At 37.5% G+C, this 15,544-nt stretch overlaps 1 protein-coding gene across 1 annotated transcript; it reads left to right on the forward strand.

The window, feature by feature from the left end:
- The first annotated feature begins 365 nt into the window (after positions 1-365).
- etnk1 (ethanolamine kinase 1) lies at positions 366-12,869 on the forward strand. The gene is made up of 8 exons (XM_079263103.1): positions 366-653; positions 1,898-2,157; positions 2,634-2,774; positions 4,410-4,552; positions 8,753-8,836; positions 8,967-9,127; positions 10,039-10,112; positions 10,363-12,869. The coding sequence occupies exons 1-8, from the start codon at positions 507-509 to the stop codon at positions 10,433-10,435; spliced, it is 1,083 nt and encodes a 360-aa protein (XP_079119229.1). The 5' UTR covers positions 366-506; the 3' UTR covers positions 10,436-12,869.
- The last annotated feature ends 2,675 nt before the right edge of the window (positions 12,870-15,544 follow it).

The raw sequence follows: 15,544 nt of genomic DNA on the forward strand, positions 1-15,544 counted from the left end.
AGTTCATTCATCGATTACGGATGTGACGTACAGAGCGATTTGTACGTCACCTTTAAGTGTACGTTCGGGTGTAAAACCTTGAGTAACAGAAAAAATGTAGGGTAATTTGATATTAAGACTTTGTTCCCATTCATTAGCGTTATATAGTAATTTATTTGAATATTTATAAGATTAAATAGGTTAACCAATATGATTTTCATTGTATTGTGGTTTTTTTTTTTTTTTTTTAAAAAGACATACAGAATGTGTAAGCTCCGGCGGTGTACGCCGGTACTGTTAACAAGCGCTTCGAATGAGTCATTCGACCGACCAGCATGCATCAGGAGAGCGTTTCTTTTTCTTTTTTTCAGATGGGTGGGATTTTCCGAAAGGCGTTGCCGCTCACTACGTACAAGGATAATACACCCGCAGTTCTTCACTTACACTCATACGTACCGCAGTTTGCCTACGAGCTTTACATTGCTTTCTAACTTGTGTAAGATCTATCAAGGTACTTTGTTGTAGCCATGGCTAATTACATTCACGTACCGGACGAGGCACCCGCCGTGCCCAAAATAGACGTGACAGTTGACGAGAGCGACTGCAGAACTGGCGCACTGCAGCTAATGAAGGAGCTGAGACCGAGTTGGAAGCCGTCCGAGGTCAAAATGAAGGTACCGTCGGTTTCACTTCATAACGTTTCCTTGTAAATGTACTTTGTATTATATTTATCGTGTTTCTAATTCCTCTCGACTCCCAATGTCTTAGTACAAATCGTTGTTCGGGGCTAAAAATGACGCCAGCTAGCAAGGTGTTTCCTGTTAGGTCTCGCGAGCTCCAAGCCTTTAATTTGATTCTTGTAGTTGACGTCAAACCGCATTGTTACATCATTTTGTTTAATGGAGTGGAGTAGTTGTATTCTTGTCATTGTAAAGTCATCGTTCACATTTTAATTCACACTACACCCATTATAAATAGTTGCCTCTAGGGAAATGCTTGGTTATTCTAGGTTAGGGTTTACATTTTGCCTGAACAAATAGCAACTGCATCAGTTTGGCGTCGTGAACATGTGAAATAACAACTTGGAGATGTTATAGATCTGTATATCGCTTTATGCCAAACATTAAAGGGGATTTTCGCCATTGAGAAGTATTTCGAGGTAATTTTGGAAATTTCTGGAATAAGAACAGCACGTCTCCTGAGCATGAGTGACTTCATCTAATCCTATAAAAGTGCTTATTAGTCTGTTAAAGTCAACCAGGACTTTATTACTTTTATTGGCCTTGTCGTAGATAAATGCTGTGAGACTAGTTCACTATCTCAAAACCCTTACAACCACCTAGAGTGTGATCTTTTTTCTTTCTAGTTATAAACTGGGAGGTCTGGCCTGGCTTGGTAAATACAGCCAGTATAGAAGCTGGTCACATGCCTTGCCGCCTTTGCCTATATTCCTCAATGAAACGAAGTGGGAAGTCAGCAAATGCCAGTCATTGCTTCCACGTGCAAAATAAAATTCCTCACAGTCTTGTCATTCTCAGTCTATCCCAGATAGAGTGAACAATTAGGGATGGTATGTTGGAATCCCACCCTTTCACCAATATGTTTTGGCCTGCACTGGAAACGGGTCCAAAATCACGTTTGTCACTACATTCAGTCCCCTTTGAGTTACAGGTGTTTGCTAAGTCCTGTCCACTCTTTAGGCTTATGTAAGAGTCAGCACCATGAAAGTTTTTTTTGTTGTTGTTGTTGTTTTTAAATAGTATTGTGTACTATTTTATGATGTAATTTAAAATTTCCCTTTTGGAAGAATAAAGTATTTTTCATTTAATTTCATCCATGTTATCACATGCATCTTTAGTTTAGACAATTTGTTATTCCCTGATTCAAGCATTCTTTATCCCTGTTCCCATATCTGTAGATCTTCACAGATGGAATAACCAACAAACTACTTGGCTGCTACGTTGGTGCAGTCATGCAGGATGTGGTGCTGGTTCGCATTTATGGCAACAAAACCGAACTGCTGGTCGATAGGGAAAATGAGGTGAAAAGTTTCAGAGTGCTACACGCGCATCGCTGTGCCCCCCGCCTTTATTGTACCTTCAACAATGGTCTCTGCTATGAATTTCTGCAAGGAACTGCTCTTGAGCCTGCGCACATACGCAGCCAGCCTGTTTTCAGGTAAAGACTTTTGAAGCTCTGCCATCGACCATAACATTTGCATGATTATAAAGAGTCAAGTATTTCACCTGTCTCTTCTATCATCCTGAGGCTAGATTTGCATAAATGACTCACAGTCACATAGGCATGCAAACTCTTATCACCATAGCCCTTCAACACTTTTTTAAGAGTTTATGAAAATGCTTTTGTTCCCTAGCTCTTCCAAATTAAATTTTGATACTCTTGTATTTTCTTCCCTTTCCTTTTGCAGTCTCTTTCCATTTTTATGTTCCTCATTCACAACACACTAAAGGAGTTATGCTGTTTATTAATTTCAACTTTAAAATAAGCACAACATGGAATAATATGATTGATGATATCTTTGTTTCCTCATTACTGCTTAATTTGTACCCTTATATAAATTTGTTAATTAAATTTAAATCTTGTTCATTTTTGTTTGTTTGTTTGTGTTCTTTCTTTGTGTTTTTGTTCTGAAGGCTCATTGCCAGACAGTTGGCCAAGTACCATGCCATTCATGCTCACAATGGCTGGATACCTCAGTCTGATCTGTGGCTGAAGATTGGGAAGTACTTTGCTCTCATCTCCCAGTACTTTCAGGAGCCTGCGCAGAATGACAGGTGAGGATATATAACAGATAAATAAATATTCATAACACTTGTCAAAACTGCTAATGTGAGAAGCTGCTAAATATTTAAATGAAAAAGAAAGAAAACAGAATTTAAAAAAAAATCTGGGTGTTTCAGCAGACAAAACATGGCATGTAATACTGCCAACAAGGAGTTGCCTTTCACCAAATTCAAGTCGATGTAGAAGATAATTATCATGAAAAATATTAAATGTAAATCTGTTGAATAAAATTTAGCAAAAAGCAGAAACCTCTTAAGCCAAGTTAAAAATGTCTGTTTTCATTCAGTTCAGTGAAGCTAGCAGTTATCAGTAACAACAACTATGTGCAATTATCAAAAGATAGTTCAAGTGTATGAGAGGAGCTGCAGAGAGATACAGTAAAAATGGTTGTGTACCTCACTTTTTTGCTCAAGTGCCCAAGTTAAATAGAGACTAATACAAAAAAATTAGTCTGAAGCCTTGAAAGTTTTGAAGGTGGTAGATTGTCACATGTGTGGAGTTGACTAAACTCTGGGTTACTTTGTCATAAGGCATGACTAGAAATAAGGGCCAGTTCAGTGGCAATTTAACTGTGATGAATGTGAAATGGCTTTAGGAATAATCTGTTCAGTTGTAGATGAAAGGAAAATGTTTTTATATTTGACTTACTTGCAGGTTCTCGGTGACCAATAATTCAGCCACACACATCAGAATGGACTTAAATTCTGTAAATTATCAAAATCAAAATACCAATTAAAAACTGAGCAGCGTTCTGATTGTAAATGCCTCTTTCTGAGTCACAAATTGTCTAAGCAACCCCAAGAATAATGGTGAGAAAACAAGTATTTATGTGCATCTTGTTCAGCACTGAATTCGTTAAGCAATCTCTTCAGGGTTACTTGAAAACAGTGGCATTCACAATCCCTCAGGTTTGCGCGTGCACACTTTGGTACCATCATCTGAGGGTTGCTTTGGCAACGACATTTGCCCTGTTGAACATTGGCATTAAAAGATAATTCCAAAACAAACTGCAGCCTTGTACTATGTTGATTGAAATGACAGACAGTTAAATGTTGACACTGTGGGGCAGGCGTGTCCAGTTCTGGTCCAATTTGCAGGTTTTTGTTCTATCCCTGTTCCAACACACCTGCCTTACATTAAATGGATCTAAGAGCCAATGACATTTGGCAAAATGACTGAGTTATTTTCCGACAGGTATGTTGGAGCAGGAATACACTGAGAATCTGGAGGACAGCGGTCCTTGTGGATTGACTTTGCACACCCCTGCTGAAGAGGAAATGCTTAGGATAGCTTGTGTAAACTGTTACAGTTTTATCTCAAAGTAACATCCCACAGAAAGCTTCGACATGAGCTTTCCAAGCAGAATATTCCATCACAATGAGATGATCGTTGCGATACACATCCCCCGATGGGTGACATGGATGTCTTCAGATGAATATTTCCTCAAAAGATTTTATTTCGCTCTCCCTTCTTAACTGTTTTCATTTTCCATCCCTGGGTTTTTTTTTTAAAATTTAATTTAAGGTTCACCACACAGACTGACCCCACCTCCATCTGCCAGTCCATTCATACACCAACTTCTTCATATACTCTGTTTGTATGACTCTCTCTTTGCCCTTCTCCAGGTTGAATATGGAGGTTCCCAGCCCACAGTGCCTCCGAAAAGAGCTAATGTGGCTCCAGCAAAGCTTGTCTTCGCTGGGTTCCCCTGTAGTTTTCTGCCACAATGATCTTCTCTGCAAAAACATCATCTATAATCGGAGGGAAGGTGAGTATAACTGCATAAATTAAGTCAAAATATTACTGTGATCAAGATGAATTGTGTGATCTGCTGTGTTGATTCACTCATGTAGGACTGCAATAAGCGGGCTCATTCAGTTGCAGTTGCATGCTTCAGTTCTTGCCAGTGTGTTTTTTATTAGGCTGCAAGTGTAGAATTGGAACAGTCAGACATCACAATCCAGTTGTTTTAATTCTGTAGATTAAGTCCTTTTTCTCACTTGAAGGCACATTGCCTTTTAATCCTAATACCACCTGCTACAAATAAATCTGACCAGAATCCTTTTCCTTATGAGAAGGCATTTTAAATACTGAATATGTCTCAAATTTCTGTGAAACAAACTAATTGGATTTTAAACTGATGCAGTGTGAAAGCTTTACTCATTTAGAGTTCATTCTTCTTCCCAAATCCATCGGATCTGTTTCATTTTTCACAAATACCACGGTTTATATTAGGTTCTAACTGCTATCAGAACAAATGTCAAACAGCCTGTCCTCTGGTTAAGTTATTGGCATACTTTTGCATTGAACAACTGTAATTATCGGTGTGTCCATGTGGCACATCAGTACAATTGTCCAAATCAGTTTTTAATTCATTAAATGTGCCACAAATGAATAAGAAGAATTCAAGCAAGGGACTAGGATAACACAGCCTTTTCTTTTTGACATGTGTGTTTGGGAGGGTGGTGGATTTGTTTTAAAGGGAGGGTATCAGAGCTGTCAACCCCCCTCATCAGTTTGGGATGAGGGGCGAGTCCATTCTCACAGCTCCTTGTGTCTAGCCTTTCTCCCCTAGGAATGACAGCGGAGGCTGCGGCCCCCTGCACCGCCCTGAATGAAGACAAACCTCATGCACAGGCGGCTCTGAGGGCACTTGCATAGTCTGCCCCCTGCTCAGGCTAATCGGGATGAGTTCATGGCAGCAGTAGGACCCCACTTACCTGCCTATTATCCTATAATGCTACACAGCAACCAGTTGTCTGTCAGGCTACTTATAAAGCTAGTTTGTAGACAGTTGTTTTGGTTTATCTACTGTAAATAACTAACTTTTAATTTTGTGCCATTAATATAATCACGGGGAACACCATATGTTTGAAAAGCTGATGGTATGATATTCTGTTTTTCTGTTGATAACCCACCCTGAAACAAGATCCAAACCAGCACCGACTGGTCCAACTCGTTCGTATTTATAGGATGCATGTAAAGCTTCCTGATGGTCAAGGGACTATTAAAAGTATTACCAGTGAGCTAAACTCTTTAGTCAACAACACCATCCTACAGCTGTTAACACTTATTGCATCAAATGTGAAGTTGTCTGCAGCCATTATAGTTTTTAGCAAATTTACCAGTTTGAGATACATTTGGGTAAAAACAATAAGTTTCAATAGTCTCATGAAAACCTGCCTTTTTAATAAAAAAAATCTATTCTTTGAAAAAAATTCATAGCTCAAACTTCATAAAACATTTGTGGCAAGCATTTAAGTTTAAGATTTACTGGAAACTTGACAGGAATAAAATTGTTCATTGGTTCTGATCTTGTCTGGGAATAGTTGTCATTGGAATGACAGAATATTATCAACCTTATCCTTGAAAGCTAAAACATGCTTCTGCAAAATTTGATAATTTGAAAATGTATTTGGCAAAGTATAGCTGGCCAAAGAGTCAGTTTCCCACCCACAGAATCCCCTTCAATGGACACCAACTGGTTCAACAGGGAAAGTTATAATCAGCCAGTTTTGAGATGTCCTGGAGTGCACATGTTACAGACATCAGTTATAGTCTGTATATCTCTTGCACAGACATGTAAATTATGTGAGAAGTGTAAGAGAGATGTGTATTTTGCACATTTGCAGAACCATGTTTTAGACTTCATTCATCTTGACAAATAAGGCTGATATCATCTCCTCAGTTTTATTTATTAAAAGATTTAATGGGAAACATTTTCCCCTGATCCCACTTCTACCATTGAGATGCTTTTTTTGTTTGTGCATGTGTGTGCATGTACCCATGCAAATGCAACCAGAGCACACCCCGAAATGAGAGTTGCAATGAAACTGAATCCAAGAGATCATTTATGAACTTTTGCTCCAATCCATAACCATAATTTTGTAAATGCAATGCTTCTGACACTATACTTGCAGCCTTTTGTAGAGTTCGTATGAAAACATACAAGTAGTTTGAATGCTGTTTCCTGTCACTTCTGTTTAGCTGTAGTTGCTGAATTGAAACTACTTGTCTGCCCACTGTGACAAGAAGATGTTACCACTTCCTGTACAGATAAAACTGCACACAAGAGGTGGCAGTAGTATCTCTTTTGGAAGTGTTTTTGGGGATGCTTCCAAGTCTCACATTTCGTTTTACTGGTTTTTTTTTCTTCCAACCTCCAACACAGGCCATTTGTTTTCCTGCTTTTCTCCCCTTGGATAAATGTTAACAAAAGTAAAAATAAATATATTTGGTCCTAAGAAGATACATAATAAAAAAATAAAAAGAAAAAAGAAAGAAACAGCAGTACCACAGCCTTTCAAAAGCCTCTTAAAGATGTAGTTCTGTCCTAACAGATGTCCTGCTATTGGACTGATGTGGCAACCAATAGGGTGGAAGTATTTGAGGGGAGTGTCGTGCAGGAAGGTGAGGGTGGGAGGGTAATGGGAGTTTGGCAGCAGGCCCTGATGTTTCGACGTTGGGTGTGTGAGAAAGAATGGATTAAAGACAAATGTCAGTGAGAGAGTGAGCATGTGTGAAAGATGTTTGCCCAAACCTTTTCATCTGCTGCACAGGGGGGCTATAGCCACTGCCTGGAGGTGTTCAGTTGTGTCCCGCTAGGACCTACACGCCGGCTGGTAACCCACCTCAGTGTCTTTCTCTGTAGTCCAGCACCACCTCAAAAGCAAATTTTTCCTACGACAGGGCAAAGAGGTTAACCCAGATCAAAAACAAAAGAATTGAAAGTAATTGGATGTATCCTTCACAAGGATTTTTTTGCGAATATTTGTGTAACAGTGGGCTTGTGTAAGTAAGGGTTTGGATTTTGAGATCTGTCATCTCATGACTTCTTTTTGTCTTTGTTCATTGCTGATGCAGACATTTTTACTTTTCAAGTGACTGCAGTCAGTCAGTAATACAGTCTTTGAACTTCCCCTTCCTGATTAAAACTTTTAAGAGACGACTGCTGAAATCCAGTTTTTCGGCACGTATCTAATGAACTCAATACCTAAGCCAGTGTTTGGCTTTTGGATTCATTTTAATGTCATGAAAATCACAAGAGCATATGCTCAGACGGATGGGGTTGAAACTTCACTTAATTCTCAGTCTATAGGTGTGTTTTCAGCAAGAAATTGAAGTTATTGGGAAGTGAAAATCAAATCGTGTGTTGTCTGGACTGCTCACTGGATTTTTCTGAATGCTCCTTTATTGTCTCTTTACATTTTTGTATGTCTCAATCGTCCCTTTGCTTTTCTATCCACTTTTTTTCTTTCTTTTCTTGTACATTTCCTCAGAACTGAGTTCTGAGAAAATGGAATATAATTCTCTGCATGCATTCAAAACAAGTACACTCTGAAAATCCAATTCTACCCATTTCCTGCCTGACTTTTGTTTCTGCTCCATGTGTTGCATCAGACTCAGGACATTTCCATCTATAACATATCCCAGCTGCATAATTTATTTGTGTACATTTTCTTTTAATGGGGTGGGGGGGGGTGGATTCAGTTTTTACTCAGTTGATAACCTGTTTGAAAATATGTAAGATTTTCTCTTGGTACTTTTTGTGTTATTTCCCTTGTAGATGTTTTGTTGGCTTTAGGTAAAATAGATGTAAACTTAAAGTTTAGACTTCTTTTTTTTTTATTAAACTGAAGCGTCTTTAACCACAAGTATACCCATTCATATTGACCTTTCAAGTTGAAACAACAGAGTTTTTATTGACCCAAAAGCCATTTTTCTCATAAGGTAGGCAGAAGAAAACTTCAGAATATTCTTGTCTTGATTTTCTTTTCACCTCTCAAAATGCAAACTCTTACTCCTTGCCCCCTATGATTGGTTACCTAACTAGTTGGTCCACTTGGACACAAAGAATTATAGGGTATGAAATAAAGAGCCCTGATGAGTTATCAAAGGGAAAAACTGCATTATCATTGGATTTGTGTTGTTGGTAACTATGTCTAAACAATTCCTCCTTTGTCTCCAGGAAGTGTAAAGTTCATTGACTACGAGTATGCTGGGTACAATTACCAAGCCTTTGACATCGGGAATCATTTCAATGAGTTTGCTGGTAAGAAGGTTAAGCCATATGAGGCAGTTTACTCAGATAATTTTCTAGATGTGTGTATATTTATTGTGCTGTTCTGATGTAAATACACTTAATTGAGTGGGGTTTTTTTGTTTGTTTTTTGCTTTTTAAGGCTTGAATGAAGTGGACTATAGCCACTACCCAGAGCGGGACTTTCAACTACTGTGGCTTCGCTCTTACTTGGAGGCTTATAAAGAGCATAAAGGGCAAGGTGGTCCAGTCACTGACAGAGAGGTGGAAATTTTATATGTCCAAGTCAACAAATTTGCCCTTGTAAGTATTTTTATTGATCCAAGTTTTTTAAACAAGATTAAAATTACAACAAATCTTATCTCCAACTGCCTAGTCTCCTCCCCCCTCACAGAAGTGCAGTAACTTGAGTTGTATGTGTTTCTAGTTTCTGATTTTAATTCAGCTGTGTATGAGCCATTTCATTATTAAGTGAGGTAGTACTGCTAACATTAACAGGCAGTACTACTTAACCAGTAATGCGTCTTTGTTGACCCAGATTGTATTTTCAGCTAAACATTCCTTTCATGGGCCTTGAAGATGGCCTTCTTCCTGGAAACTATCAGCAAAACAAACGTGTAACTGGATACAAGGGAGGGAGACACTTGGACTTATTTTAAATGTAAACATTTTCTCTGAAACTGGAAATGATACCAGATTAAGTTCATTCAAGTGCCAATAAAGGCTAGTACCGTATTGCTACTGTTGCTTTAATGCTCTACTCTGCATTCCTGTCAGTAAAGTCTTTAAACCCGACGATTGCAGATTGCAGCAAGTGTTTGGGTCTCAAGTTGACCTTTCTATGATTTGTGGGGCTCCATCAAACAAAAAGGCAGTGTGGGCAAAGGAGAGCACAGAATGATGCGAGCTAAGAACATCACTACCTGTTCCAAATGCAAGATTAGATGGTTTTGACACACTTGCTGAGTCAGCCTTCTTAATTTGCAGTGCTCTCCTTTGAGGCTTTCTGCATTGTTTTATTGTGAAGAGGGGAAAAAAGAGGGCAGTGTGGAGGATGGGCCGATTAAGCCATTGTGCCTGTGTCAACCATGTGTTGTTGCTATAGGGCTTCTGCTGGCTTTGTGTTGAAATAACTGACACAACATTTACATAAGACAGTAAGTACATGCTTTAATCCTTGGTAACATCTTGCCCTTTATTTATTTTGTGCTCAGGCCTCTCACTTCTTCTGGGGACTCTGGGCTCTGATTCAGGCCAAGTTCTCCACCATTGACTTTGACTTCTTGGGGTATGTTTATATCTTTAAATAAAATAGCAATGACAGCATTATGAGTGTTTTGGTTTTCTTTTTTTTTTTTTTTTAGCATATTCATTATATTTTACACAATCAAATGTTAGTAATCCAAATGGAAATGATCTGTTAAGTGCACGGTGTGCTTAAAGGGTCTGATATTTTAATAGTTGCATCCAACTAGTTTACATGTCATGTACATTATTATCTCAGTGCTGACACTGCCTTTCTGTGCATCTACCCTCAGATATGCAGTCCTGCGCTTCAACCAGTACTTCAAGATGAAACCAGAAACAGCTGAGCTGAACTTACCTGAATAAAAAAAAAAAAAAAAACCACGCAGCACCTCATGTCACCTCTTCCTGTTTCTCCTGCTCTTTCTCCAACTAAGCTGCCCTCCCCCTCCTATGATGATTGCAGAGGGCCCTCTAGAGGTCTGTGTTGAGAAGAGCTAGACATGAGTCATGTTCAGTTCCCACAGGTTCTCACTGTCCTTTTCCTGTAAAGACTGCACTGATCATAATCTTATCATCTGCAGAGACACCTTTGTTAACCAGGACTTTTGTAGTGACTGTGAGTGTGAAGGACAGATTTTAGACCTGTTTTAATGTGAAGCCCACGTGGCAAGATTGACAGGACATTTGCACTAATATCAACTGGCATTATATCATCACACTGTATTTATACGGCACTTCGAATTTCTCTGAGTGTAAACTAGTAAGCAGAGGTGACCCAAACACTAATCTTATTGCCTGAAGTTCCTTTATCTGATATAATATGGGCAAAATCCACAAACGGACAACCCAGTTAAAGACCAATTTAATACAAAGTCTGCTTTGTTTGCTGAGGAACCAAGATGGTAAACAGAAACAAATGGCAACATGAAGAAGTCAATACTGTCCTCAAATCCCATGTGATGCAAACTACATCATGCCAGAAACCTTTTGGATTGCTTTGTGACTGGTTCCAACCTTATTCTACTCAGCATACTGTGCAGTCATGGATGTTTCCACCAGAATAGCCATAGTATTTTTTTTTTTTTTTTTTTTTTTTTTTTTCCCCCTCTCTCTGTGTAGTTGAGGTGAAGGTTTCAGTGGGAAGGGTTATGATGGTACAAATGTGTTGCAGGAGAGTGTCTTGTTTACTTCTAACCTTACTACTAACAAAGTAAGGTTTAAGAGTTAGAGATGTGATACAGGAAAGCCATTTGACTTGAGGGGAATTTTTACTTAAATGTTTAGTTATATTTGGTTTAGGCGTTTGGATTTTTGTCTAAATGTAACCTGGGGAAAAGAATTAGTTCGACAGAAATTTGGACATTCCATATTCATAATGTTGCGCAGAGAATTTGGTTGCACTCACATGGTATGTCGGCCATGATGGGGGATTTAATTCACCGCAACATTAACTCTGAGCTGTTATTGACAAGACCAAACCATTAGATTGTCTACCAGACGCCAAGTTTGGGAGTCATCTTTATTATTACACAATGCTGCAGTTAGACTTTATATTTACCACCACTCAGTAGGAGAAATGTAATTTGGCCTTGTTGGCTGTCAGATTTCTAAGCCATTGTTCTCAATTTTAGTGCTGAATGTTGTAATTGGAGTGGGGAAAAGAGGTAATGACTGGTTAAAACAAAAGATGGGGCATTAAAAGCAGCATTTTGAGCAAGATTGCAAATTTGTTTGATAAATAATGACTTGTCACAGTCATTTCTCTTAACCCTCATATAAAAAGATAAAGGATTCACAGAAAACAAAATTAAAACAAGTTCATATCTTGGTTATCTAATAAGCCAACACCAAAGTGCTGACATCTTTTTTGTTCCTTTTGTACACTTCATTCTTTTTCAAGTACAAAGAACCAGAAAAACTGTTGCATCAATTTGTTTTCCTGCTTTTTTTTTCTCAAGGTGACAGTTTATATACCTGTTTAAATAGAAGTACTGTCAATGGGAGTGTGAAGATGTTTCTTAATTCAGTAAAAGAACTTGGAATGTAGTGAAGCAAGGCTTTGCTTTTGTTTACGAAACACAAAAAACAAAAAGCTGAGGTTATGACCCTGTTGCTGAGTTTCCTACACATTACCAGCAAAAGAACATGTATTTTGCTGCACGTGCCTGTGAAAGCTCTTGTTTTAACCTTACAGTAAGAGTTTCAGTTTAAAAGTGGTGGGTTTAGAGTGAGAGATTGAGAAGCAGTTTGAGATGGATTAATACGAGTTTGAAGTGTCGGACTAGAGCAGGGTAAAGTTCAGAAAAGTGTACTTGAGGGTAAGTGATTTTGATTGACTTCCTGGTTTAAGTTATGTTTAAAATTTTGAAGTACTTCTGAAGTACTTTTGAGTGTATGGTTGAGGCCCTGACTGTGTTTCAACAAAGTATACCTTCTGTCACAGTTTCTTAATTTTAATTAATGTATTTGAATAATTACTATGTATTCTGTTGATACATTTCTGATTGATTTTATATTTCTTCCACCTGGAAGAAAACTGTTTTTAGTGTACAGTCATTTTAGTCCTCTATAACATGACTTCGACTGATAAATTAAATGCTTTATTTAACTTTCTACATTCTTTTTTTTTTGTCTTTTTATGACTGTCCTTAAATATTTTTGGCCACTGTAACATATGTTTATATGTACAGTAAGCAAATGTAATAATAATGCTTGTTCTTATATGTGAATTAATGTATATAGAGGGAGTTCATTCGGCTTTTTCTTTTCTAAGAGGTCAAATTAGAAGAAAGTGTAAATGGGCTTCGGAAAATAAAGACTATTTACAGTTGTGTGGTATTTTTGTGTAATTATTCCTTTTTATAATAAGTTTCTGAGATGAGAGGAAAAACTATTTTTCTTTTTCCATACTTACTATATTAATATTTTGAGCTGTTACCACAACATCTTGTCTTTTGTGCATAATTCAAATTCATCAATGTAATTCAAAACATTTGCAATATTTTTCAATAGAGCAAAAACATAAAATCTTTTTTTGGAAAGTGACTTAATTCATTGTTCATACTTTTGCATGTTATTTATGAGAAAAGTAACATTTCTCTTGCCAAATTTGTCTTTGGTGGGGGGGTGGGGAACAGATTTGCTTCTCTGTACTTGAACACATATTTGTGAAATGCTGTTTCTCTACCCCAGGGTTGCTGCAGGTAACAAAGGTTTGTAGAAGGTTCATGGTGAATTTTAGTATGCCATCAAAATAAGTTAGAAGCAGTGAGTTTTAAGGTCATAAAACTATATAGTATTGCTTTACATTCCAACAGGTCAGGTCTCAGGAATCTCTTTATATTCAACAATAGACTGATGTCATAAACTGAACAACTCTGAGTTGCCTTGGGGTTATGTGTGTTCAGTTTGTCAAATTTCAGGTCACAATATGACCTAGATCCTTAAGAAGGAAACTACTGTTGTTCATACAGGCTTTGCTTTGGGCTTAAATACATGCATCATTTGTTTTTTCTCTCTCATTATCTATACTGCTTAGTCCAATTCAGCATCATGAGGAATCTGGAGCTTAGTAGCAGTTTGGAGGCAGGGTACTCTCTGGACATGTAACCTGTCTATTAGAAAAGGGCTCCTCAATCCAGGTCCTCGAGGACCAGTGACCAAGTGTCTCATCTGCAACACACCTGATTCAAATCTATGTGTATTAAGCAGATGCATGCAGAGTTTGTCTGAGTTTGAGTCTGGTGTGTTCCAGCAGGGACACCAGGAAAACCTGCAGGACACCGGGCCTTGGGGACCAGGATAGAGGATCCCTGCAATAGAGGGCAAACAAGCACTCTCCTTCAATAGGGAGAATTTAAAGTGTCCTGTTAACCTAACATGCAGATTTATTGTAGTTAGGAAGAACTCTTGACCTGTACACTCTTGGTAGAGTGCAAATGAAAACAAAAAACTTGGATGTCCAGCATGCAGGTGTTGCTTTTCTACACTGTGAATGGATGTTTATCTAAAGCAAATTTACCAACAGCATATAATGTGATAACACGCTTAAAAATGTATAACACATCGTCCATATGACTGACAACACAAATATAATTTAACTGGTTATTTTATTATTGATTACAACCTCAACAGAAAAGAAGTTGGAAGACTAAAATAAATAAAATCTAAAGATATTCAAATTCTATAAACCATATTTTATGGCTTTTTATGTTTCTTTATTTCACTTCCAGCATCTACATGAGTTTCTGAGATTTGCTCATTTCAAACTTTATTTATAAAACACATTTTTATGCCACAAAGCAACTCAAAGTGCTTTACATTGTTTTCTTTGAAGGAAAAAACAGTTCATGCATATTAAAATACAAGAAGTCATTTTGAAAGTTTTCTAGTCTTTTTCAACCGCTTACAGACACAGGCATTTTCTCATGATATGATCTGGTCCGTACGTGTGTTCTCGTCTACTTTTGAAACATCTTTAGTTGTCCCTGGACATCAGAATGCCAGGACATTTTTGAAAATGTTGAAATTTCTTGGAACTCAAAGTTCGGAGGACAACTGGAACACATGCATACTACATTCTTCGAATTAGAACAATAATTTGGGGCCAGAAGAAAAAAAAAAACAACACAAGAACAGTTCCAGACTGTAGAGACGAGGCGGTGTGACATGGTGTTAAAAATACAAACAGCTTGACAGATTAAAACATCCCATCACAAGAGGATTGGTGTTGGTGTCAGTGTGTACATTTTTTTTGAGTGTATGTAAGTCAAAAGTCATCAAATTCTTGTTTTCAACCGAAAAAAAGGATTGTGAGTCCTGTCACAGTTAGCAGACCTCCTAAACCTTCTTCCTGTTTGGGAAGTTTGTGAAATGTCACATAAAACAGGTGGGTAGCTAAGAACAAATGCACAACTCTTAAAAAAAAAAAAAAAAAAAAAAAAAAAAATTCAGAAATCATGTTTTTATTTACATTTTACACAGCTTCGCCAACTTATTTTAAGTTGCTGATGTTGAAATTTCTTGGAATTCAAAGTTCTGAGGACAACTGGAACACATGAATACTACATTCTTCAAATTAGAACAATAACTTGGGGCCAGACTTAAAAAGAACACAAGAATAGGTCCAGGTTGTGTCTTCTGTATTAACGAGGTGGTGTGACGTGTTAAAAATCCAAACTGCTTAAAAGATTGAAACATTCCATAAAAACAGGATCAGAGTCGTGAATGTTTAAGTTATTTTGAGGGTATGTAAGTAAAAGAATCATAAATTCTTATGTTAAACAGAAAGAAGGTTTGATACGTCTGTAAATTGTGACACATAAAACAGGCAGGTTGCTAAAAACAAAAGGATGGATCTCAAAAGAATAATTATTGAAATAAATCATTGTGTTATTAATTACATTTGAAACAGCTTCCCAAACTTATTTTTTAATTAGTTGCATTTTTAAAAAAAATTTTTTCCTTTGAATT

Source organism: Telmatherina bonti (assembly GCF_933228915.1).
Source record: "Telmatherina bonti genome assembly, chromosome: 23".
Lineage (NCBI taxonomy): Eukaryota > Metazoa > Chordata > Actinopteri > Atheriniformes > Telmatherinidae > Telmatherina > Telmatherina bonti.

Bases quoted from the DNA above. Each gene is read 5' to 3' on its own strand.
- etnk1 (XM_079263103.1), top strand. From the start codon at position 507: ATGGCTAATTACATTCACGTACCGGACGAGGCACCCGCCGTGCCCAAA. The intron at 2,775-4,409 runs GTGAGGATATAT...GCCCTTCTCCAG, and splicing joins GAGCCTGCGCAGAATGACAG to GTTGAATATGGAGGTTCCCA. The intron at 4,553-8,752 runs GTGAGTATAACT...CTTTGTCTCCAG, and splicing joins CATCTATAATCGGAGGGAAG to GAAGTGTAAAGTTCATTGAC.